The 25,000-nt window shown below is 39.1% G+C and overlaps 2 protein-coding genes and 2 long non-coding RNA genes across 5 annotated transcripts in view; 3 read left to right on the forward strand and 1 right to left on the reverse strand.

The window, feature by feature from the left end:
* Positions 1 to 2,949: 2,949 nt before the first annotated feature.
* LOC127978638 (ATPase inhibitor A, mitochondrial-like) lies at positions 2,950 to 5,161 on the forward strand. The gene is made up of 3 exons (XM_052583439.1): positions 2,950 to 3,117; positions 3,978 to 4,090; positions 4,859 to 5,161. Exons 1-3 carry the CDS (start codon positions 3,043 to 3,045, stop codon positions 4,998 to 5,000), a joined length of 330 nt encoding a protein of 109 aa, XP_052439399.1. The 5' UTR covers positions 2,950 to 3,042; the 3' UTR covers positions 5,001 to 5,161.
* A 3,001-nt stretch (positions 5,162 to 8,162) lies between these two features.
* Positions 8,163 to 13,344, reverse strand: LOC127978643 (uncharacterized). The gene is made up of 4 exons (XR_008158577.1): positions 13,128 to 13,344; positions 11,061 to 11,206; positions 10,523 to 10,576; positions 8,163 to 8,476 (listed from the first exon to the last, which is right to left on the reverse strand). It is a non-coding gene; the product is annotated as an uncharacterized LOC127978643 (long non-coding RNA).
* LOC127978644 (uncharacterized) lies at positions 11,391 to 16,075 on the forward strand. 2 transcript variants are annotated; one of them, XR_008158579.1, is made up of 6 exons: positions 11,391 to 11,516; positions 11,612 to 11,667; positions 12,042 to 12,133; positions 12,873 to 12,920; positions 13,023 to 13,082; positions 13,415 to 16,075. It is a non-coding gene; the product is annotated as an uncharacterized LOC127978644 (long non-coding RNA). The 2 variants fall into 2 exon arrangements; XR_008158578.1 differs by having other exon boundaries at positions 12,873 to 13,082.
* A 5,392-nt stretch (positions 16,076 to 21,467) lies between these two features.
* LOC127978614 (heterogeneous nuclear ribonucleoprotein R-like) overlaps positions 21,468 to 25,000 on the forward strand; it is a 12,541-nt gene continuing 9,008 nt past the window's right edge. Inside the window, exons 1-3 of the mRNA XM_052583401.1 lie at positions 21,468 to 21,635; positions 24,711 to 24,868; positions 24,977 to 25,000. The exon at positions 24,977 to 25,000 is cut by the window's right edge and continues 95 nt beyond it. Of these exons, the coding sequence (XP_052439361.1) occupies positions 24,715 to 24,868; positions 24,977 to 25,000 (178 nt within the window). The 5' untranslated portion in view covers positions 21,468 to 21,635; positions 24,711 to 24,714. The remainder of the gene's footprint in view (positions 21,636 to 24,710; positions 24,869 to 24,976) is intronic.

Here is a 25,000-nt window from a genome sequence, read left to right on the forward strand (position 1 = left end):
ATAAAGGGAAACTTCAGCTAGAAATGAAAACCCTGTCATCACTCGTTCACTTTCATCTTCTGAATGAGTTTCTTTCTTCTTCTGAACGCAAAAGAAGAATGTTCACACACACGGTTTCTGGTCCTCATTGACTCCAGTCATTTTTATATAGCAATAGCTGCCAGCAACTGTTTGTTTTCATGATATCTCATAACTGCTGAGGAAATGATGACAGGGTTTGTATCTGTGGGTGAATGTTGAGTTCCTGAGATGCATGGGTTGTGAGTGTGCATTAATGATGTCTCTCAGAGGACAGCTGTATAATAACACTGTCCTCTCCTGACCACACTGACCGCTCCACACACTGATGCATGCTACAGGAACTTTATCATGACAGTCATGACATTAACATTAAGCTTCACATTTATACTCCACAAAGAAATATTTTCTTCTTCAGTATTTCTTCAGTTCAAATATCTAAACATCCTTAAATCAACAGATTTACTGGAGATGCAAAACTTCAGATCCACAATACTTGTTCATTTATGATATCCCTTTTATTAGTTTGTACCTGCACTTGTTGAAAAAATATATAGAGAAATGGACAAGGCACTGGTAGACAATAACAGTTAAGCTGTAACCTGAAAACTCAAAATACAATGCACACTTTTACATTTAGGTAAAATGATAAATGATACGAAATGATTGTTTGCTAAACGATACAAATGAAGCATTCCAAACTGAATGAAGTTAGATTCAGAAAGAACAGTTTAATGAGAAGCTGGTTCTGTTTGTTGGGTTAATGCTCTTGTAATGAGCTTCACACAACAACAACAGAACTGTGTTAACCCTGAAGCTCAGGACAGAATCAAGCCCAGGTAACACACACAGATTTACCAGAAACAATTACAGCTGTTAAATTAAAGTTACAGGAAGAGAATAGCTAATGTCTCTGCACTCGGTGAGATATGAGATTAATAAATACAGCAGTGTCCAACATAACTATATTCCTGAGTAATTTCACACATTCAGGCTTCTCCTACACTGGCTTTCTTCATATACGGTCACATGTGGATTTATGCATGTGAAAAGAAGTAAATTATGAACAAACACCTCTGAGTTCTCAAAGACAGATGAGACCACAGGAGAACAGATGAATCATGAGCATATTTCATGAAGTTATTCAGTACTAGCATTGGTACAAGATTTTATTTTAAAACATGGCACACTGCACCTATCTGTGACACGTTATAATGATATATCGATCAGGTAATACATCTGTCTGAATCTCCTTCATAAGTGCTCTGTGGAAGCGCTCCAAGCATCCTCACTGATTCATGCCTTCTGTAGTGTGTGCTCATAAAGAATGGAGAGTGCAAGTGTTAGAGGGTCAACGTTTTTTATAAGATAAAAAAAATAGAAAGTTAAACATTTTTGTGAAATAAAATCATAATTGTAGTGGTCTACTTGATACATGACCGTGTGAGAAGCTGTCCAATTTCTGCATTCCTGTTCTTGGTTGTAGCTCGAGTTTTAAGTAATATGATAAATCAACATTCCTTCAGTATTGCAGTTAATGAAAGACAAATCATAATATCGACTCGGGTCAACTCAAATTTTATAACCGTTATCGAAAAAATGCAAAAGAGGTATAATTCATGGTTGGCAAGAGATCTTTCTATTCAGGGAAGAATTTTATTAAGTAAAGCAGAAGGTCTTTCGAGAGCAGCATACCTCCTGTCTTCACTTAACGCCCCAAAGGTTATATGCTCACAAATGGATAAAATTCTCTTTAATTTCATCTGGAGAAACAAGTAACAAGTCATTATATATGGAGAATTGGGTTCGGCATAACATATTAATTGTAAACCAGCTTATTGACAATAATGGGCAATTTTACACTTATCCTAATTTTATTACAAGATATGGCTTTTTTGTAAGTGAAAAAGAATTTAACAAAGTAATCAAGGCTATTCCTAATGGCATACTAATTTTAACCAAATCCTCTGATGTAAATATCAATAATACAAGCCAACAAAATCTCCAACTTTTTGTAAATGGTCTCTCTATTTTTGACAAGTGTTTTAATAATAGTTTTATAAGAAACTCCTTTAATGTTGGATCCAGTCCTCCATGGAAATCAAAATGGCTTAAACCTCACTGTATATCTTGGCACAACATTTGGATGCTGCCATATAAATATCTAATTTCTAAGTAAAAGAAGTACTTTACAAAAGTATTATGTAAATGCAGTTGTTAGCAGATATTTTCATAGTGTTTGTGATAAGTGTACCTTTTGTAATGCATCTGTTGAGGATATTGAACATTTATTCTTCTATTGCCCTTGGTCTATTTCTTTTTGTGTTGACTTTAAAATAGACATAACAAAAAAAAAAAAAAAAAAAAAAAAAGTCCTTAATTTAGAACCTCACGATATTTTACTTTGTTATCAAAACCCATCTTTTTCTGATAAACATATGTGTATTATTAATCTGTTAATTATCTTAGCAAAGTTTTATATTCATAAGTCAAAAGTATTTCAAAAGAAACCATCATATATTACATTTTGTAACACGGATCTTAAAATATATTTTGAAACCCTTTCTAATATGAGATCACAAAATAAGAAGCTTTTAAAAACAATACAAATTCTAAAGCTTTTCAAATGTATGTAATTGCCCTAATTGCCTTAAAGTTTTTTTTTTTTTTTTTATTTAATTTGTATCTTTTTTTGTCTTCTTATTTTTATTTGTCTTTGTTTATATGTACATTTGTATTAAATTGTAATTTTTGTTGTTGCTGCAGTTATTTTGCATGCTTTGAGATGTGCAATGTTTTGCTGTTCACATTAAAATTCTTTGTGTGATGGAACTGAAAAAAAAATGAACGCGTGAGAAGCGGCGCGGATGCTGCTGCGCATGCGCAGTGAAGCTGGTCTCCGGCCGCCAGGCGGCGCTGATGCTCCGCGCTGCTGTGTGCTCCGGTCTCGCTCTGCTCCTTTATTTCCGTGCTCCGATCCGCACAAGCACACATTGCTCGTCTGCTCAGTAGTGAGGATCCGTGATGGCTCGACTGCTGCTCAGGGGATCTCTGAGAGGATACTTCACCTCTCCGCTCCGGAGGATGGGCTCCGACCAGGTACTGAAGATTAATGATGAGCTGAGGCTCAGAACACACACACACTTACACACACACACACACACGTGACTGCTGCTCTTGTGATCAGTGTGAACGCTGAATTTGAATGAAGGTGACTGTGTTTCTTCAGTCCTCGTTTAAAGAGCCACGCATGTTTGAATCCCGCAGTAGATAATGACCAGATGTGTGTATTGAGCGAACATCTAATAGATAGAATCCACAATAACAATATTGCCTCATGCATTTGAAGATTGTATAAATCACGTCTGTGGACAGAACACGTCTAAACACATTATAAACAAATATAACTATAAATGTTATGAAGTCACGTGAGTATAAAAGCTCCTCCTGAGTCTCTGCTGAACTTCAGATCATAGTGAACAGAGCATCACAATCATTTTCTTAATGATCTATTTTAAAATAAACATATTTCTGAGTGTTTAGTGCTGTCTGGTTCAGGCCTGTCGTGGATCATTAAATATTAGGATAAAACCAGCATCAGGTGTCGACGAGTCTCTGTCTTAATGAGTGACTCACTGAATCATTTTCATTCAAACGATTCGTTCAAAACAGCTGATTTACTGAGAAACGAATCTTTGACTCGGTGATTCTAAAAGAGATTCATTCAGGTAGGGAAGTGTCTCTGAGATGTGCAAAATAATCTCATTAATAACAGACGATCTTGTGTATGAAGTTTAACGGTGTTTGTTGAACTGTTGTATAACATTTCCATCACAAGTGTGATCACTCTCATACGCTGATATTCAAGGAAACACTTAAATCTTCTATCTATACTAAATCATATACACTCACTGATGTCTGACTGCTCTCTCTGTGTGTGTGTGTGTGTGTGTGTGCAGCTGGGTGACCTGGGGGCAGGAGCAGGTAAAGGTGGAGGAGCGGGGGGGTCGGTGAGGGCGGCCGGAGGAGCGTTTGGGAAGAAGGGAGCGGCGGAGGAGGAGCGCTACTTCAAGTGAGCTGCACTTTCTTCAGATTAGAGTCACTTCTCTAAATGCTCAAGACTGTCCCGGGTCTGAACACACACACACACACACACTCTCCAAACCGCTCCGGAGCGCTCTCCCAGGCTTCATGTATCCCATCATGCATCATGTTCTGGAAACAAATCACAAGACTTTTTGCCGAGATCTCATGAGAGCTGACACAAACCTTTCCAATGTAAGTTAAATATTAATAGAATAATTGGATGCTACACATAATTTGGAAGAAAAACTAATTCTTGCACGTTTCACTGGTGTAAAGATGAGCAGTGACGCTTACATTACCGTCTCCAGCCGCGAGAGGGCGCTACAGGAGAACTGGGCAGCACAGAGCGCCCTCTCCAGGCTGGAGACGGTAATATTTTCTCTTAGTTCATTTCTCTCGGTTCATGTCAAATTAATTTTGATAAGTCGCACCTGACTGTAAGTCGCAGGACCAGCCAAACTATGAAAAAAAAGTGGACTTATAGTCCGGAAAATATGGTACTTCACTCGAAGCACCACACATGAAATCAGGTGAACATTTAGAAGATTATTTTATTATTTTCAGATAAAAAGAGAGCTCACATATTTTTATTACACTATAAGTGTGTCCCTTCAGATAATGAGACGTTCAGCACTCTCGAGGTCTTCCCCAAACACAGGAAGTGTGTGTGTGTGTGTGTGGGGTCAAGGGGTGGATCTGTGGTCATGAAGGGCATATAAACCCAGTCTGATCTGATGATGAAGTGCTCCTGCAGGCAGAAGGAGCAGGAGCAGCTGGCCGCTCTGAGGAAACATCATGAAGAAGAGATCGACCATCACAAGAAGGAGATCGAGCGTCTGCAGAGAGAGATCGACCGACACCAGGGCAAGATCCGCAAGCTCAAACACGACGACTGAAGCTCCAGCTTCATCATCCTCTTCATCACTGTGCTTCACACTAGTGCCTCGATCACATGATCACGTGCTTCAGGAGTAAAGCTGTTGAACTCTTCAGATGAGAGAGTGAGGGATGTAGATCTGTTGCAGGTTTGACTAATAAAGTGTTGAGTGTGTCTGAAGCACAGGTGTGTTTATTTGACCTCGGGGGTCAGTGTAGTTTTCAGTCATTTTAACACACACACATCAGACACTGAACCAATGAAGTCTATACTGATCTCTATTCTAATTCTATTCTGCACATAATTGACCCTGGAGTGTTCATTTACTGCTTGTTTTCTTACAATAACACTAGCTTCTCTAATCTTTTTGTATTATATCTGTGTTTTTTTTTTGATTATTTAAAAGGCCTTGCTATGTGTACTGTGTTAATATTGTTATAGCGCTTGCGTATTATTGCTCTTTTGTTAGTTTTGATTCTATTGTCGCTTTGGATAAAAGTGTCAGCTAAATGTAAAATATGAATAAAATTGAGTTAAAGTAATTAGACTGATCCAGTTTAAAAACACAAGCAGTTCATCAGACCCAACAGTTTTCATGATGTCAGGTTTATCTGAACACTTTACATTAGTCACGCGAGGGGGTCAGGGACGGACTGGCCCTCGGGAGCACCGGGACATTTCCCCGTGATCTGATGCTCATTCCCGCTGTGCAGTCGATCAGGGTGACCTGCAATAGTCTGATATGCGACTGAGAATTAATTGACGGTTTTATGAATCTACGAATCAGGCGATTGCGGAGTGAAAATGGCACCACCACATGACCAAACATCAGCGAAGCACTGGCTAATTGGCTATATCCAGAGGCAGATGTTCGCAAGAGAATTACATTTATATTTACTAGGGATGGGACGGTTCACTGAACAATCCGAACCGCTTGGTTCACCACACTCTTAGAAAAATGATTCACGCTACGAACTCCCGAACTGATTCAAATGATTTGCTATAGCCAAAATAACTCAAATGATTCGCGAACCCGCTTTGAACTCCGGAACTGACTCAAATGATTCGCGATCCCGCTTTGAACTCCCGAACTGATTCAAATGATTTGCGATAGCCAAAATGACTCAAATGATTCGCGAACCCGCTTTGAACTCCGGAACTGATTCAAATGATTCGCGATCCCGCTTTGAACTCCCGAACTGACTCAAATGATTCGCGATCCCGCTCCGAACTCCCGAACTGATTCAAATGATTTGCTATAGCCAAAATGACTCAAATGATTCGCGAACCCGCTTTGAACTCCGGAACTGACTCAAATGATTCGCGATCCCGCTTTGAACTCCCGAACTGATTCAAATGATTTGCGATAGCCAAAATGACTCAAATGATTCGCGAACCCGCTTTGAACTCCGGAACTGATTCAAATGATTCGTGGTCCCGCTTGAACTCCCGAACTGACTCAAATGATTCGCGAACCCACTTTGAACCATAGACAGTAAAGCTTTGAACTCCCAAACTAACTCAAATTATTTGCGAACCTGCTATGAACTCCCGAACTAATGATTATAATGACACTGTTTGAAATTATGACAACTTTAACATGTTCACTCTGGATAATAGTTTAGCGCTAGCTTCTAGGTAGCTGTGCATTATTAAGTTTGCATTTTTGTAATTTTGGTCTCGTGTGTGTATCTGCCATCCTCTTTAAAAATGAAAATCATAAAAATAAAGCTTCGGCATTTTAATCACTGTTTGAGTTGGTTCAGAATATGCGCCTGTTTGAATGTCAAAAAGCTTATCTGCTAATGTTAGCTACCGTCTACCATCCAGCAAATATACTGGTGATTTAACGTCACCGCTAATTTTACACAGTTTAACAACAAAACAAAACGCTAAGTGAACATTACTAGCTAAGTTACCCTCTTCATGTTGGTTTTGAGCGCTATGCAGCCCAGCTAACCAGGAAAATGGTTTTAAAACAGTGTGGTTTATACAGCGTCTCCTGCAGCGGGGAGTCATGGGCAGAGGAGCGCAGCGTTCGCTACATTAGCTTCTTGTGTCGTCTGGGGTCTGATTAACAGTAAATTCATCAAATTAAGTGTCCACAATGCTATTTCCCAACAAACTGTAGCTGTCATATTTTACGGGTTCCACGGGTTCGCTGTTTGTCACTTTGTCTATAGGCAAATATATTATGTATATTATAATATATTATATACAATATAAATAAGATTGAGTGACAAGTAGTGCTCGCCATGTTGGTAATTTGGTTGGCATGACTTCGTGAGTGAAGACGTCTTGTCACTGTTCAGTTGCTGAGAGGGAACGGATGACAGTTCGTTTGAGTTCTGGGAAAACTCCTTTTATCGAGAGTTTTTAAGCCAAATGTTTTGTGCTGTAGTAAAGCAGCACAGCAGACACAAATGAGCGTCTAGCGCCGTCATTGGCTGCTGCAGCAACTGGCACTAACCTATGGCGAGGCGGCTCAGACGCTTGAACCAATCAGGGCACTTCCCGCCCTGGCACGTCAGAGCCCGCCGAAATGGGCGTGGCTTTTGGCTATAATCGACCCATGCCTAGCCTATGAAATAAAACGTTAATCAAAAAAATAATCACACAATTGTGCACATCATTAATCCTAGGCTTTTTTCAAGCCAACTTAAAATGTGTCTACAAACTTTACTATATAGTCAGGATTTCAGAATAACAAATACCAAGTTTGTTTCAAAAGTTACAGTTATTTTATTAAACTAAGACAAGAATGTATTTAAGTACTGCAAATGTAAAACTAACTTAATTGATAGCAAAATATGATTTTAAATAAAGGTCACTGATGAGATGATGTTTGTTTTTTTCGTTTAGACAGGACTTTTATTATTTAAATTAAAGTATGTTTATGTATATTTAATAAATATGATTATGTCACACTAGGCATTTCTTTCTGTATGTATATTTATATACATTTCATTATTTAACATGTGCACTCATTCATAAATTATATTTATACACATACAAATTCATAATTTCAAGTGTAGCTTAATGGGGTTTTTTGTATTATGTCTATGATCTTCAATACTTGATTTATATTTGATAAACCTTTTTTAATCATATAATATATAATAATTACTAATAGAAGTTTCTCTCTTCTTGTCTAGCGTGAAGCAAAGAAACAGACAACACCAGCATTCAGCAATGTATTTATTTAAATACAACATTAGAAACAATTATACTTTTACACACCTGATAGCAACCGGTCTCTCTTGACATTTCTCCTGTAGAACAAAACTGAATAGAAAGACTGAGTCGGTCTCCTTCTCAAGATTAAGGTGAAGGACGCGTGTAGACGTTCAGAAATGACAGACATGACTGATGAGGACATGACAGGAACAGGGGCAGAAGACCCACCCTCTTCAGCTTCTCCAAAATGATAACGGTGTGTTTCCCAGCAGTCTCCATTCTACACCTACCCCTTCAGCTCTCACAGAGTCAACATATCTGAAAACACAAATCAGATCAATCAGTCTAAACAATCAGTTCAAGTTAAAACTCTACAAATATAGCAGACTACTGACTTCTGACTATGACTTATATTACTCTGGATGACCTTTGGCTTTAAGGATCTCAAAAGTTGGTATTTTTCCATACACTACCCCCATAATTTCACGTTTTCAAAATATGAGATGACATATTATCCCTCAATATGCCAGGGGGAATTATATTTTAAGCTGAATTAAATTTTGGGATTGCAATAACCATAATGATTACTTAACAGCCATCGTTTTGGGGATTCTGATGAGAGTGAAGAAGAGCCAGAAGATTGTGACTCTGCATCTCTGAGGATGCCACGACCTTCCAACAAGAAGGAATAATCTCTTCTCATGGAAATAACAAATCATAATATTAATATGAGAGATCTGGTTAACATTCTCAGTGCTGAAGATATTCCCGTCTCCTTGTATCCATTCCTTCAGCTCCATCATCATCTTACAGAGGAACTACTCCTCAACCTGGAGAAAACTGTCTGGATAAAAACTGTTCTCCCGAATAATACTGACGACAGTGACCCATCTATATTAACACAGCAATGGTCTCTGTTTCAGATCAATAGACTGCATCTGCATTACCGTCTCAGATTTTCAGCTTCAATCCATTCATGGGGTTCAAGTAGGACGTAGATGATGTGTAAATGAATAAATGATTTACAACACTTTCTGCATCCTCTAATCTAAAGTGTCAAAAAATTACATAATAAGAATAAATTGACATTAGTTGTTGTAGTATCTAAATTGGATGAAACACTTGATATGTGACTCTTGTGGAAACATTAGCATCACTGACCCTATGCTTCTGGAGACGCTCTACATCTGTGATGAACTATTAATTAAGAGATGAAATATGATCCAGCGATAGTATGAACCCTGAAAGTAACAGAGGCTCATATAATGCATTTTAATAACTGAAAGAAACATATATTTGATGAACAAATTAAGCCAACTAACATGATTTATATTCTTCTGGTTTATCAACTAATACATTTAAACATTACAAATGCAGTGAAAATTCAGGGATTGGTTACATCTACGGTATCGGTATCGTTTAGAACCAAAAATAAAAGGATCAGACTTGTTCTGCAAAATGTGGTATCATAAATATATGATTTCAATATCAAAATAATTTGACACAGGTAACGCTGCAGCCCGTCTGAGATTAAGAGCTTTTTCACATGACTATGAGCATGATATTAAGTATAGAAGTATATAATACAACTTTCATTCTTCGGGTGGATCATCTATGAATCTGTTTCAGTATCTTCTGAACGGTTGAGAGGATTGTGAGGAGTGTGAACGGAGCGAGGCGGTGGATGATGCTCAGGTGTGGGAACAGACCCATCATCTCATCAGAGTCACTGCATGCAAACGGATCGACTGCCTGCTGCTTCTGAGAGCTTCGATCATCTGCATTTATCTGGATCTCCATCATCATCATCATCATCATCATCATACACACTGATGGAATGCCCTTTTGTTTGAGTTGTGTGAGTTGTATTTTAGTGTTGATTTTGGGATAATAACCTGACACCTAAGGTCTCTACTTGAATGTTAAGTGGCTTTGAATAAAAGCATCAGCTAAATGACCTAATGTAATGTAAACCAGGACTAAATGCGAGTAAAAGGAGTTTACCCACTGCACAAATGTCAAAAATAGAGTTGATCCACTGGTTTATGTAATGTAATGTTAAGAGTTTACCTCCAAATAGATTGTTATAGGACCTTAACAAACTTAAAATATTACAAAACCAGATTGATTTATCCACATACAATATGTGCTCTGATCAAGGGACCATAGTGTTTGAACATTTTGGATCTTTTTAATGAGCAATAGTGGACGGCTCGGCACACCTTACCCTGATCATGAATTCATAGTTTACCCACCTCTTATTTTAACCTCCACAACCCTGTTTATAACTTTGTAAGTCACGTAGTGATAGTATAGTTGTATATATAGAAACTAACCACTAGGTGTCAGTATTATTATACTTACCTGACGACAGAGAGTTAGACCATGACGTGTGTTGTTGCTGTTCCTGCTCGCAACCTGAAAGTGAATTAAAAGAGAAGTTATATTACAAACAGTTTCTTAATTGAAATAAAAAACATTACACTAGTGTTCTCCACAAACTACGACCTGCCTGTGACAGATGGACAGCTTGACAGCCTCACAAATATGAAGCCTAAATTATCGCTATCGCCCCCTGGTGGCTTGCTCCAGTACAGGTAATATGTAAAAAAATAACAAACTTGGAATTAGAATTAGTATATCAAATAATAACATATTAGGATACAATTCGAATTTTATTTTATATTACGAGATCTGTTATACAGTATCTGGCCCTTACAGTGTCTGCAGAGTGGCCCTTTGACAAATATAGTTGATGACCCCTGTCCTACAGCAAGAACAGAAGGGATTTTGAAAATGAGATAAACGGGTCCAAAACGGACCCGGGCCAGATGAGACCGTATTTTTATGAGTCCGTTGCGAGTCCGTGGCGGATATATGTTTCAATTTGAAATGGACCCACCGTGGAGGTAAGGTTTTAATCGTGGATGGAGCGCGGAGCAACGCCTTCGTTTCGGATCCGTCATTGCTCAAGTGGACGCCGGTACGGGTCCGTTCCGGAACCCGCTATCCCTCTGCGGACGATCCGCCGGCGGAGTCCTTGCTTTTCTGTGTGGGTCAGAATTATCATTTTAGGCTCAAATGATTCGCGAACCCGCTCCGAACTCTCGAAATGATTCAAATTATCCGCGGAGCCGCTCCGAACTCCCGAACTGATTAAAATGATTCGCGACCCCGAACTGACTCAAATGATTCCCCAGATAGCAAGCAGACCTTGATTCAACGTCGATTTTTGGTTGTAAAGGTCAGTATCGGTGGTCGATCAAATTTCGATGTTGAATCAACGTTCACTATTTGGTCGATTGACAACACTGGCTAGCTGCAGCTCTGTTCCTCGCTGCTGTTTTCACTGCTTTCGGTAAGTTTAGTAAAATTGCACAAATATCATATGCCACTGTTCCTGACATCTATCTTGCTTGTATTTGACCCGCATCTGTTGAATTTACTTCTTAGAAATGGTTTAGTGTTTTAGAACAAGTCCGTGAGCATCTGAACTGTTATCAGAGGAGGTAAGGTATGCTAACTCCATAGACTGAGCTTTAAGAAGAGTTTGGGATTTTAATAACACATTTGTGTGTAGATGAGAGGCATTGACAGTTCTGTAAAAGATTTGCTGGTTGTTTTTCAATGGATGTTTTATTTAACCTAAATCTACACTAACGTTACCGTTAATCAGTGACGTCATTACATCAGCGTCACAGTTCAAACGCATTTTGATCTCGTCTAATGGTAAACAAATATTGATAAAAACTGTACAGGATATTTATTTAACACATATTCTTTCTCTTTTCTACATTTCTAGTAGCTTGGTTTCTTGTGATAAAACTGTCGTTGTATTCTGAATATTGTTGGCTCTGTGACAGATTGCTTGTTATATTTCTAGATTCTTCTAGTGCTTGATGATCTTCTGCATCCCATGATGAGCAAACCTCCTGTCCAACATCTCCAAGACACACTGATCCATATGACTAGCAGGTTTACCCCAAACATACACTAATGCTATCCTTTCCAATTTCTGACATAATATCACAATTTAAAATAGCAGTTTTCTGTGTGAATCTGTGTTAAAGTGTAATGTATTTCTGTGATGCTCCGCTGTATTTTCAGCATCATTCCTCCAGTCTTCAGTGTCACATGATCTTCAGAAATCAGAATAATATGATCATTTACTGCTCAAGAAACATGTCTGATTATTATCAATGTTGAACAAAGTTGTGCTGCTCAATATATGAATGTGTGTGTGTGTATATATATATATAGAGAGAGAGAGAGAGAGAGAGAGAGAGAGAGAATTCTTTGGTAAAGAGAAATATCTTCTTGATTAATTTAATGTGTCCTTGCTGAATAAAAATATGAATTTCTTTTTAAAAATGTAGTGTACATTACTATTTAGAAGTTTGGGGTCTATATAACAATCAAGCTTTAAAATAAATAAATAAACTATATGCTGTTATAAACGGTTTACACAAAAATATAAAACAGCGCTGTGTTTTTAACAGTCATATTTATCAGAAGTGTTTCTTTGGCAAATAGCAACATATTATAATGATTTCTGGAGGATCATATGACGCTAAAGACTGAAGTAATGCTGAAAGATCAGCTTTGATCACAGCAATCCACCGACCCTTCACAAAACAAGCGTCCCTCCTTAAAAACTGTAGCTGTGTCTGACACCCCATGCTGCTCTCACAGTACACCCCTCGTTCTCACACAGCGACCAAAGAGGAAACTGACCACACACAGACACAAGAAGACAGAGAAGGTCACTTCTGCTATGAAACAAGTTTTCTGCTTTAAATTTGGCCCCTTTTTTCGTAAAAGAAATTCAATCAATAGTGTTTTGTGCTGTTTTAATGTGTTCCAGATCACTGTAGTGCCTCAGATCAAGCAGCACACATGAACCGATCGAAGACTAAACAAAACTGTGAGTTTAGTTGAACTGTATTCTACTATTTAACAATACACTCACATTATTTGTTAATCAGTCTTCTCCCACAGATCCATCAAGTCCTCATCTTGTGTGTCTGAATTGAACAGCTGGACGGTGCCGGGTTCCCTCTCATCATGGTTGATCGCTGTCAGCGTGTGTAGTGTATGTATTACGTCCCTGTGTCAGCGGAGATGGTCCGACCGTCAGGTGAACGCAGCGCTTACCGAAGTCACACAACATTTCTACAGAGTTAGGAGCTCAGTGCACACATAAGGCGCTCCGGATTATCATGCTAATCTTTCTCCTTCTGTTTCCTGTTTCTCCAGCCTCACGTGTGGAGACTTCAGAAGATGCCAGACCTCACAGAGATTTCTGATGATGGAAACTATAGATGAACATCCAAAGCTGCTAAATAATCCTTATATTGTAATCATTACCCGAAAAGGTACGTTTGCAGGGTGTTTTAAGGTGTGCTCCTACATTTTCTGCCTGTACTCCTATATATTTATGATACACATGTAAATGACTGTAAATGAACATGAAAAGCTGTTGCATGCCTTTCTCATAAGCGCTCGCCTGTTAGCAATGCTAATTTTATTTAACAGTGTTATTCCTGAGCTCATTAAACAGTGATTGTGAGGAGGGGTGCGGGCCGAGAGCTTTGGGAACGGAGCGAGGCGGTGGAGTGATTGGGGATGAGCGACACCTGCTCCACCCACCGGTCTCGAGTCTCACGGAGGAGATGGAGGATATAAACCTGGAGCGACGACAGTGACGGACCGGAGAGGACCAGACCTGTGTTTAGCTGTGTTTGTGCGTGACAGTCGTCTGCGAGGGGCTGGCGCGATGTTTTGACTTTGATTGTCCGCCGGTTCCTGCCTCCTCCTTCCTGATGCCGTTACAGTAATATTGTGGCTTTATTAAACGATCCTCTCTGAAAATACAGTTTCACAGTGTTATCTGTGTACTGTCAGCGAGGAACTCTCAGTAAATCTAGTTCACAGCACATCAGTGGAAGCAGTTAACCGTTACAGACATGTGTTGGATCAGGGTCAGATCTGAATTCTGCAGGTAGATAGATCTCCAGCCCTGTTATATTGGTAATGTATGATGGATGTTGTTTTTATTGCAGGTTTCCTGAGATGAGCGTTGAAGAGATCAGCAGATCAGATGTTGGTCTGGACAGCTGTAGCTACAGTACACCACACTGACTTCTTTTCTACTACTGTTATGTTCTGTGAAGGTATTATTACAGCAAACCTGAGCACCTGTGACACTGGAAATGTTGTCATGAATAGTCACACATGCATATTTGTAAATTGAAAGTCACAGATAGATTTTTTTGGTACTAACAATGTTTCTTTTTAACTAATTCTCTCCAGCACACACAACACAACAATGACACCATTTCATTTTCTGAGGTGCACAAACCCTATTCTACAACTAAGAGAACAACAGTACACTAGTGCTCAGTTTAGCCCCTTTCACACTGAGATTCTAGATAATACACGGGTAATGTGTTCTGGGATCGATAGATTTTGGTTCATTCACTCTGCCAGTGATTCTCCAGAATCTGTGTGTGCGTTCACACACAACCCATAAAGATCCCGTAAAGACACATGACATTACGATGTGACGTGTTTAGTTTCACTGAAGCTGGTGAACGATGTCAGCTTCAGAACGGATGAGGAACTAACTCATCTCTGCTTCATTACAGTTCACACATATGTTCTCGTCACAAACATTGATCTGCCTTTTTTTTGGGGACCACCGTGCTTTGTGAAAGGGGCTTTAGTCTAGCACACTACACATGAGTTATTTATTTACTGTTATTATTATTAAAAAAATTTTTTTTTACAAATTAGAGCAAATTGAATGGAAATTAATTGAATAGAAAAGGTAAGTGCTTTGGGAAATGTCTGAAGGCTCAGCTGCTCAAACTAATAAAGGCAGGTCATTCTACCATGATCTTAACTACAAATATTACTATTCTCATAAAGTCTGTGAATATATCCAGTTCTAATAAACACATTTCAGGAAAAAGTTAAATGAAATGCAGCCCTGCATAAATCTGGTATAACTGAGCCTGTGAATTTATTAATTTGTAGAATAGGATTCACCTGTAGTGAAGGTTTTGAGAAGGGTTTGTTGTGTTTGTGAGAGAGAAAGAAACAAGTACAAGCTTGCAACCCCAAAAACATTTTCTTGATGATTGAAATATTCTCTACAAATACAAACTCCACAGTCACAAGTGCTCAGTTCTGTTATAATAATGTACAACGTGTCTCGATTGTACAGTAGATGTACTGTATGCAAATATAACAGGGACATTAACAACTGAATATTCAGTGGATGCAAACCTGTCACCTTCAAGTAAAAATTGACATTTTGAATCCAACAATCATTTGCATATTTTGTGTAGATCCAAAGAGTTTTCGAAAGTGAATTAGTTCAATAGCACATGCTAAATAACACAAGCCATTTTTTGTTTACATTTTATACTGTAAATGTAATAAAAAGAAAAGAAATAAATGGTTTACATCAAATGTTGCCCTTTTATATGAAAATATACAAAAGATAATATTTTTAAGGCACTTGATAAAAAAAATTACCGCCAAACCTTAAATTTAATCATGGAGTCATAGGACATATATAAAAAACTAAAAATTAACTTTATTGTCTAATTGTGGCCTACATGATCAAACCTTGTTAGAAAAGCAATGATAGTGAACCGTGACTGCGGCTGTCAGTTTGTAAGGTTCTGCCTTGCATCTTCTTTTGTGACCCACTGAAAATAAGTCAAACACATTTGGTCATATTTTTATTTATTTAGTAAATATAGCTTTTAATTTGGTACTTGACACAATTTATATTAGCCTATAATATACTTTATACCTATTTGTGTGTAAAAGCATTTTATTAACTTAGAAGGTTTGTGCACATGTATTTGTAACTGTGTATAAACTGTATTGTATAAATAATAAAGAAATTGTGACTGAATGTGATGTGTTTAATAAAGTTTTACTTATACAGGCTAATTTATTTAGTAGTAAGTATGTGAGATTTTTAAAACAAGCAGAAAATGTTAATAGTAAAGTAGTTTCACCCAAATGAAATCAACATCGTTTCAACGTTAGGTAAGCAAACCAATTAGATTGTTTTTATGTTGACAACGTATTGATTCTCTGACGTCGTTTCAACTAACTGAAAGATAACGTCGATTCAACGTTAGGTAAGGCAACCAATTGTGATTTTCTGTTAGTTTTGAATGGCGTGCCTGAGGTTGGATCTACATTAACCTGATGAGCAAAACGATGTTGGATCGACGTCGGAGATTCTATGTCAGTTTGCTATCTGGGTCGTGAACCCACTCTAAACTCCCGAACTGACTCAAATGATTCGCGATCCCCAAAATGACTCAAATGATTCGCGAACCCGCTTTGAACTCCCGAAATGACTCAAATGATTCGCGAACCCACTACGAACTCCCGAACTGACTCAAATGATTCGCGATCCCCAAAATGACTCAAATGATTCGCGAACCCGCTTTGAACTCCCGAAATGACTCAAATGATTCGCGAACCCACTACGAACTCCCAAACTGACTCAAATGATTTGCGATCCCCAAAATGACTCAAATGATTCGCGAACCCGCTTTGAACTCCCCGAACTGACTCAAATGATTCGCAAATCCGCTTTGAACTCCCGAAATGACTCAAATGATTCGCGAACCCACTACGAACTCCCGAACTGACTCAATTGATTCGCGAACCCACAATGAACTCCCGAACTGACTCAAATGATTCGCGATCCCCAAAATGACTGAAATGATTCGCGAACCCGCTTTGAACTCCCGAACTGAGTGAAATGATTCGTGATCCCGCTCTGAACTCCCGAACTGATTCAAATGATTCGCGAACCCGCTCTGAACTCCCGAACTGACTCAAATGATTCGCGAACCCGCTCTGAACTCCCGAACTGACTCAAATGATTCGCCACCCGCTCGAACTCCCAAACTGACTCAAATGATTCGCCACCCGCTCGAACTCCCAAACTGACTCAAATGATTCACAATCCGAAGTTCCCATCCAAATCAAATGACACCGCCAGAGCTACTATTGGCTTAGTTCTCTAATTTCATAACATTTACTGATTTTAAGGTACAAAAAGTATGTTGTTAGCAGATAAAATATCAATATTTCCATTCTGAACTGTTTTTTACACGTCTAAACAACCACGAACATAACCAGGTGAGCAGATCACTCTCTCACTATTTGATTGCTCTGGTCTTTATCCACTCATCATCATCATCATCTTCATCCACCAATCAGAACACACGAGAACTCTTTGACCACAGCTGCTGTGCTTCAAAAGCTCTTGCAGCAGCTCCACACTGGTTTTCTCTGAGGTCGGATCCAGTGCCGCATTAAGAGCTCACTGGGCCCCGGGGCTATGAGTTACTGCAGGGCCCCCCCACCACTTTAGGTCCACAACTATAGAGAGAGAGAAAAATCCTGCATTTTTCTAAAACACTGCTGAAGTTGCTTTACATAAATATAATCTAGAATCATTCAGAATAACAGTTGCCAATTCCTTTACAATATACAATTAAGAAAATAGCTTCTTGAAAAACTTAAAGCACTGAATAATATTATATTGTTTAAAGTAATCAAATATACAATACATAGATTTCACAATAAATTCAATTCACGTTTTATTTTTAACTTAAACAAATACAGCATATAACATTCAAAACTCATTGGCTTAGACTGCATTTGAAGAAAAATAACCACATCAGTTTTCTGTAGCCTTGTGCAAACTTATTCAATAGAATTAGACTTCTAGAATGTTCTTTCCAATGCAAAGAAATAATATTTTTAATTTAATTTGACAACCTTTTAAGGAAGTGTAGTGCAAATATCTTTATATAATTATACTTTCATTATAATTAACTTCCTTTCCAGTGCAAAACAATAATACATAAAAAAATATTAATGACATAATAATTATTTCCCTCCTTCAGATACCTTACTAAGAAACCCATCAGGAATGATTGACACATTGTAAGGCAGCGGGAGACAGGAACACAACGAGGGGGACACTGGAGATGTTAGGCTAAACCTGTACTATCTCTTTATAATCACTTTCTTATCAACTATATTTGAGATTTAAAAATCCACATGATTACATCTCCTACCATATCAGCCTGTGGAGTGGTCTGACGGACAAGGAACCGTGACCTCTCTCCTCCTGCGCCCGCAGTCTCTTGTGATCATCGCCTGATGCTTAAGAAACGCAATGGCATATGGTACAGTTGGCCTTGTATTCATTGCCCCTCACATATTCCAGCCACGGGTAGTCATTTGTCTATTCAATTCTATATTTTTGTGCTCTTTTCTTTTTCGCCGGTCGCTCGGAGGTAGTCATTTTTACATTTCCCGCTGTTGTCACTTGCCGTCATCGTTGCTAAAATACGTGACTCACAATGACTGAAACGACCAATTAAAGGGCATTCTCTGATGATGTTCCAAGATGTTAAAAACACTACGCTGATCAAAGACAAACGGGGAGAAATTAGCAGTCCTATCTACCGCACCGTCGTTTTTTTATTATTACTTTTCTTATCACAGCCTACAAATGTCTCCATTCATAGTCTGACATATATTAGAAGTTATGTGTGTGTCTGTCATGGATTTGCACTGAATTGATTCTCAAAAATACGGAACAAAGTGCGTCCCGATGCGTAATCACTCTGTGTAACGTTAGTGTTTGTCCTGTGATGTATTTTTCATGTGAGTGAGTGAGAACATGATGTGCGTGACTCGTGAGAGCGGCTTGTCACACAGTAACTAAACGAGGCGGGTATTTGAGAACGGTCACTATAATATAAATGATAATGATTCCATGATAATACACGGAATATACGGCAAAGCGCCACTAAATAACAGGGCTAATTTGAGGGGGGTGTGGGGTAAGGTTTTGACAATCAGATGGCTAGTGGTCAATCACGGGCCCCCTCCTCGCTCGGGCCCCGGGGCTTAAGCCCCGCCTAACCCTAATTGTTAGCGCGGCCATTGTCGGATCACATCAGATTGTGGTTAATCTTGCAGATCATGACTTATATCTACTCTTCCTCTCCCTGCAGTTTGGTAATATTAAGATTCCTCCTTTGAACTCCCACCTCTTCTGTGGGTTTTATTGTTCTGGGTCTGAATTTGGGCTCCTGGGGTCTCAAAAAAGAAACATTTTCAATCTCCAAGGTGAACGTTATGACAACACACCTTTAGAAAAAAGGGTTCATTGGGGTTCTATATAGAACCATAGGGTTCTTTACTCATATGCTAAAAAGGTTCCATAATGACAAGAAAGAACCCTTTTGGCACAAAGGTTCTTTAGGCTATTATTCATTCATTTATTACATTATTCTGCAACATTTTGTATTTATTATTAAATTATTGTTTCTAGTACCTTAATATCACATTTTAATCATGCTGATTTTCAAAAAAAAGTCTGAAATGGCACTCTTCGTGTGATACTGATTAACTACATAAAATGATATAAATATATACATTTTCTAACCCCCATATCTTGAATTTTGTGATCATTCACATGCATTCATAAATGCATTTGAATACACTGAATAATGCAGTGAAACTGTTTCAAATGATTCGCGAACCGGCTACGAACTCCCGAACTGACTCAAATGATTCGCGATCCCAAAACTGACTCAAATGATTCGCGAACCGGCTACGAACTCCCGAACTGATTCAAATGATTCGCGATCCCAAAACTGACTCAAATGATTCACGAACCTGCTACGAACTCCCGAACTGACTCAAATGATTCGCGATCCCAAAACTGACTCAAATGATTCGCGAACCGGCTACGAACTCCCGAACTGATTCAAATGATTCGCGATCCCAAAACTGACTCAAATGATTCGCGAACCTGCTACGAACTCCCGAACTGATTCAAATGATTCGCGATCCCAAAACTGACTCAAATGATTCACGAACCTGCTACGAACTCCCGAACTGACTCAAATGATTCGCGATCCCATCCCAAAACTGACTCAAATGATTCGCGAACCGGCTACGAACTCCCGAACTGATTCAAATGATTCGCGATCCCAAAACTGACTCAAATTATTCGCGAACCGGCTACGAACTCCCGAACTGACTCAAATGATTCGCGATCCCAAAACTGACTCAAATGATTCGCGAACCGGCTACGAACTCCCGAACTGATTTAAATGATTCGCGATCCCAAAACTGACTCAAATGATTCGCGAACCGGCTACGAACTCCAGAACTGACTCAAATGATTCGCGATCCCCAAACTGAAACAGAGGTGGCCTGGGGTGGAGTCAAATTCCCTGATTTACTGTCCCAGTCCGCCACTGACTGGGGTTTAATACAAATAAAACATGTCCTCATATTCTGACAGTTTAATTCGATTATTTGTGCTATAAGTGTAAAACTGAGAAACGTGTAAATGTCCCAGGAGATGTTTAGTGTTGTGCTTTAAGCTGATCAGACGCGTGTTTCTGTCATATTTCTTCTGAACCGTTATGAATAAAATAATATTTGACCCTGACGTTAACCTTCTGATCTGGAGTCAGTCGACTAATTTATAATCATTACAAAACGAATCGAAACGAATATGTTTATAACTCTGCATATGATAAGATATGAGCAGCCTTTGACTGACAGCAGAACAAAAACAAAACAACCTGACGTCATCGGGACCCACGTGACCCGCGCGCGCTCACAGCGGCTCCTCTTCAAAGAGACATTAAATATATATTCGCAACTATTTATTTTAATAGAAAAATTAATACCGTATACACTAAATAATCGTGTGTTTTTTGAACGAACTGAAACAAAACCGCAGTGAAAAACTTTTTCTTAAATGACAGGATTAATATCCCTGTTCGCTCCTGTGGAATTGCACAACAACAACAATAATAATAATACACAAAAATATTTGATTTTACCAGAGTAATCTTGACTGAACTTTGCCCTTTTCTCACACATAAAACGTTAATTTAAGAAATATGAAATGTGGTTTTAATTGACCGATATGAATATCTTAAGTGACTGAACACATTAGTATTTTTTTCAGACATTTTATTTTATTACACTTTTTGCACATTTATGATATTTCATAAGGCGATCCTGTTAACATACAAAGAAGAGCAAGATTAGAAATATAACAATAAGACGCGAATGAGGACCGCATTAAAAGGAGCGAACATTTATCGTTGTTAAAAGTATTTAAAACTTTCAATGTCACATTATCATGAATAAATAAAGTAGTCAATTGAAAATTATTATTTAAATAAACCCATCATTTTCACTTTAATCAGCGTACACAGTAGCGGTCGTGCACGCGGATGCCCCGCCCCGCCCTGTGCGTGCGCGCTCAGGCGTGGCGTGCGCCGTGACGCAGCCGGTCCGCTGCGCGAGGAAGTGGCGCTGTTGTTTGAGTGACGGGACCGTGTTTCTGTGTCTCGTGGCTCGATCTGAGGAGGTTTACCGTGTCTCGGTGAGTTCTGCCGCTCATGCAGCGTTCCGCAGCGCTCTCTCTATTCCCGCGCTTCAGAACCGCGCAGAGAGAGCGCGGCACGTTGCTTTTGGCGGGTTTGTCTGTTTGAACTGTGTCTGTCTGCAGCTGTAGGCCGCGCGGCGCGGGAATCTCCATCTCCCGGTTTAGCGCGTTATAACGTTTTAATTCCGCGAGCGGCGGAGTGTGTGGCGGGTAACGGGTGTCACGTGTGAGCTACGGATCGATAACGACCCGTTACAGGCGCTAATACACACACAGACACGCACGTTAGCATCGCTGCTGCTAGCCTCATGCTCGAGGGGGGCGGATCTCCGACACGAGCGCGCGAATGTGTGTGTGTGTGTGTGTGTGTGTGTGATTAGTGAGGGAGTGTTTGTGTGTACGCTGTTTATCAGTGTGCTTGAGTGTGTGGTGTGTATGTGAATGTTTGTGCACGTGGTTTATGTGTGTGTGAGTGATGAGAGAGAGAGTGTGTGTCTGACTTGTGTTTCAAGGCTGTCAAAATGACTGAAAAACTACATTCGAATTTTCTACTTGAATATTATCCAAATGTAAATTATGTTCGAGTTCAGAAGGAATCATTTCAGTTTGGGGGAAAGCTTCTTTCCTGAGGACATGAGAAGCACATTGAGCAACATATTGCTAACTCAGTTTCTTCAAAGAGTAATACAATTACACAAATATCTTTAACAAATGAAAATACAATAATACAAACCATATATAATTAATAAAGCTGTTTAAACAATAAGAAGAAACACAGCAGCATGTACGTGTAGTTTAATACAAAGCACTGAAACCAATCACAGACATCTAATAGCATCAGTGGGATGAGGGAAAACCAGCAGGAAGACTTGAGACGTGTCTTTTAAAAGCTATCTGTCTAAACAGCGCTGACAGATGTCCCTCTGGAACATGTGATGGATATATCTTGTGTGCGGAGAGCTTGGTTTCAGTTGTGATGTAAAGCTCTTCTCACACTGATCTGCAGTTTACTGAGCTAGCATCGCAGCGCTGCATCTGGATAGTTATTAGTTATACTTAAATGCTAATTTTGCTCTGTTTTTGCAGTATTTGGCAGGACATATGCTGAAAACACTTCTGTTTTCTAAATAATCAAGAAATGTTAAAAACCATTTTATCATACTAGAGTAGATGGTTATGTTATTCTATATTAATCTTCCTGTGTATAACTATATTTTTGTGAAAAATACTGGTTACAGCACCTATGTTGCTTCATGGAATTTCATTTTTTTTTTTTTTTTTTTTTTTTTTGAGTTTAATGGATTTTTATTTATAAAATTGTATTCATTTTATTTAAATGTATATTTAAGTTTACATTTATGTTCCAACAAACTTGAAAAAGTATGCTTGATAAATGCTCAAACTTTTGTGTTAATGACGTGTGTGTGTGTGTGTGTATATATATATATATATATATATATATATATATATATATATATATATATATATATTTCTTTTTTTTTTACCGGTTTTATATATTTAATAGTTGGTCAGTTTATTGATTTGTTTGGTTAACGTTGGATAATTTTTTTATTTTAATACCGTGCAGTGCACAAAATTAAGATTCGAGAGATGGTTCAAATGTTGTGCATCCATTATTATTAGTCGTGGCCGAGTGGTTAGAGAGTTTGACTCCTGACCCTAGGGTTGTGGGTTCGAGTCTCGGGCTGGTGACACCACGACTGAGGTGACCTTGAGCAAGACACTGAACCCCAAACTGCTCCCCGGGCGCCGCAGCATAAATGATGCCCACTGCTGTGTGTGTGTGTGTGTGTGTGTTCATTGCTGTGTGTGTGCACTTTGGATGGGTTAAATGCAGAGCACAGATTCTGAGTATGGGTCACCACACTTGGCTGAATGTCACGTCACTTTGTTTCTCTTTTTTCATTAGAGTGACATTTTAGTATGCAAATGAAGGGTAAAACTTCAAGATATCGGCCCTAAAAATGGTCAGCACATATCGGCCATCGGCTGACCCTGACCTCTAAACATCAGCATCGGCTATTGAATCGGTCGATCTCTAATGAGAATATCATCAAAAAGTTTATTTATTTTAGGGCCGGGCGATATATCTAATGATATGATCATGCGCATCTAATCAGTAAATCTGGTTCCGTGATTATCGCTAAATCGCCATCACCTGCTTTTAAATGGAGTGGCATTTAATAGACAGAGCCATAGATCACTGACAAGCTACACAATATCACGTTCATCATTGAAGGCAATTCATCTGAGAATCCAAAGGAAATGCTAAATATACTTTCATCAGAGAACATAACTGTGGAGCACTCAGCAGCAGTCCAGTCCTTTTAAGTGAGACACTTCTGACGCTGTCTGTTGTTCAAGAGTGTCTTGACACAAGGAATGTGAAGCTGAAACCCATGTCTTGCAGACGTCTGTGTGTAGTGGTTCTTGAAGCACTGGCTCCAGCTGCAGTCCACTCTGTGAATCTCCCCCACATTTCTGAATGGGTTTTGTTTCACAATCCTCTCCAGGGTGCAGTTATCCCTATTGCTTGTACACTTTTTGTCTACCACATCTTTTCCTTCCCTTCGCCGCTCTATTAATGTGCTTGGACACAGAGCTCTGTGAACAGCCAGCCTCTTTTACAATGACCTTCTCTGTCTTGCCCTCCTTGTGCAAGGTGTCAATGGTCATCTTTTGGACAACTGTGAAGTCAGCAGTCTTCCCCATGATTGTGTGTCCTACAGAACTAGACAGAGACCAGTTAAAGGCTTTGCAGGTGTTTTGAGTTAATTATCTGATTAGAGTGTGGCACCAGATGTCTTCAAGATTGAACCTTTTCACAATATTATAATTTTCTGAGATACTGAATTTGGGATTTTCCTTAGTTGTCAGTTATAATCATCAAAATAAATATTTTAAATATATCAGTCTGTGTGTAATGAATGAATATAATATACAAGTTTCACGTTTTGAATGGAATCCGTGAAATCAAGGTTCTGTAATTTATTAGTCAGTATGTATGCCATGCCTCGTCTTATTCTGTTCCTCTCTCTGTCTGTGTCTCAGAGTAATGGCTGCTGAGGTGAATGGCAGCTCCGGTCTGGTTAAAGAAGAAGAGGAGCCCATGGATGTGACGGTCACACACTCAGAGAACTACCAGGCGCTGCTGGACGCTGGTCTGCCACAGAAGGTGTCCGAGAGCCTGGACAACATCTTCCAGACAGGTGAGAGACCATTAGACCACTCTCAGGAGGATGTGTTTGAACACTGGACGATCTGGAGCGTCACCTCTGCTTCGGTCGAGTCCTGACGCTGTGTGTGTGTGTGTTCAGGGCTGGTGGCGTACGTGGATCTGG

Source organism: Carassius gibelio, chromosome B19 (genome assembly GCF_023724105.1).
Source record: "Carassius gibelio isolate Cgi1373 ecotype wild population from Czech Republic chromosome B19, carGib1.2-hapl.c, whole genome shotgun sequence".
Classification (NCBI taxonomy): Eukaryota; Metazoa; Chordata; class Actinopteri; order Cypriniformes; family Cyprinidae; genus Carassius; species Carassius gibelio.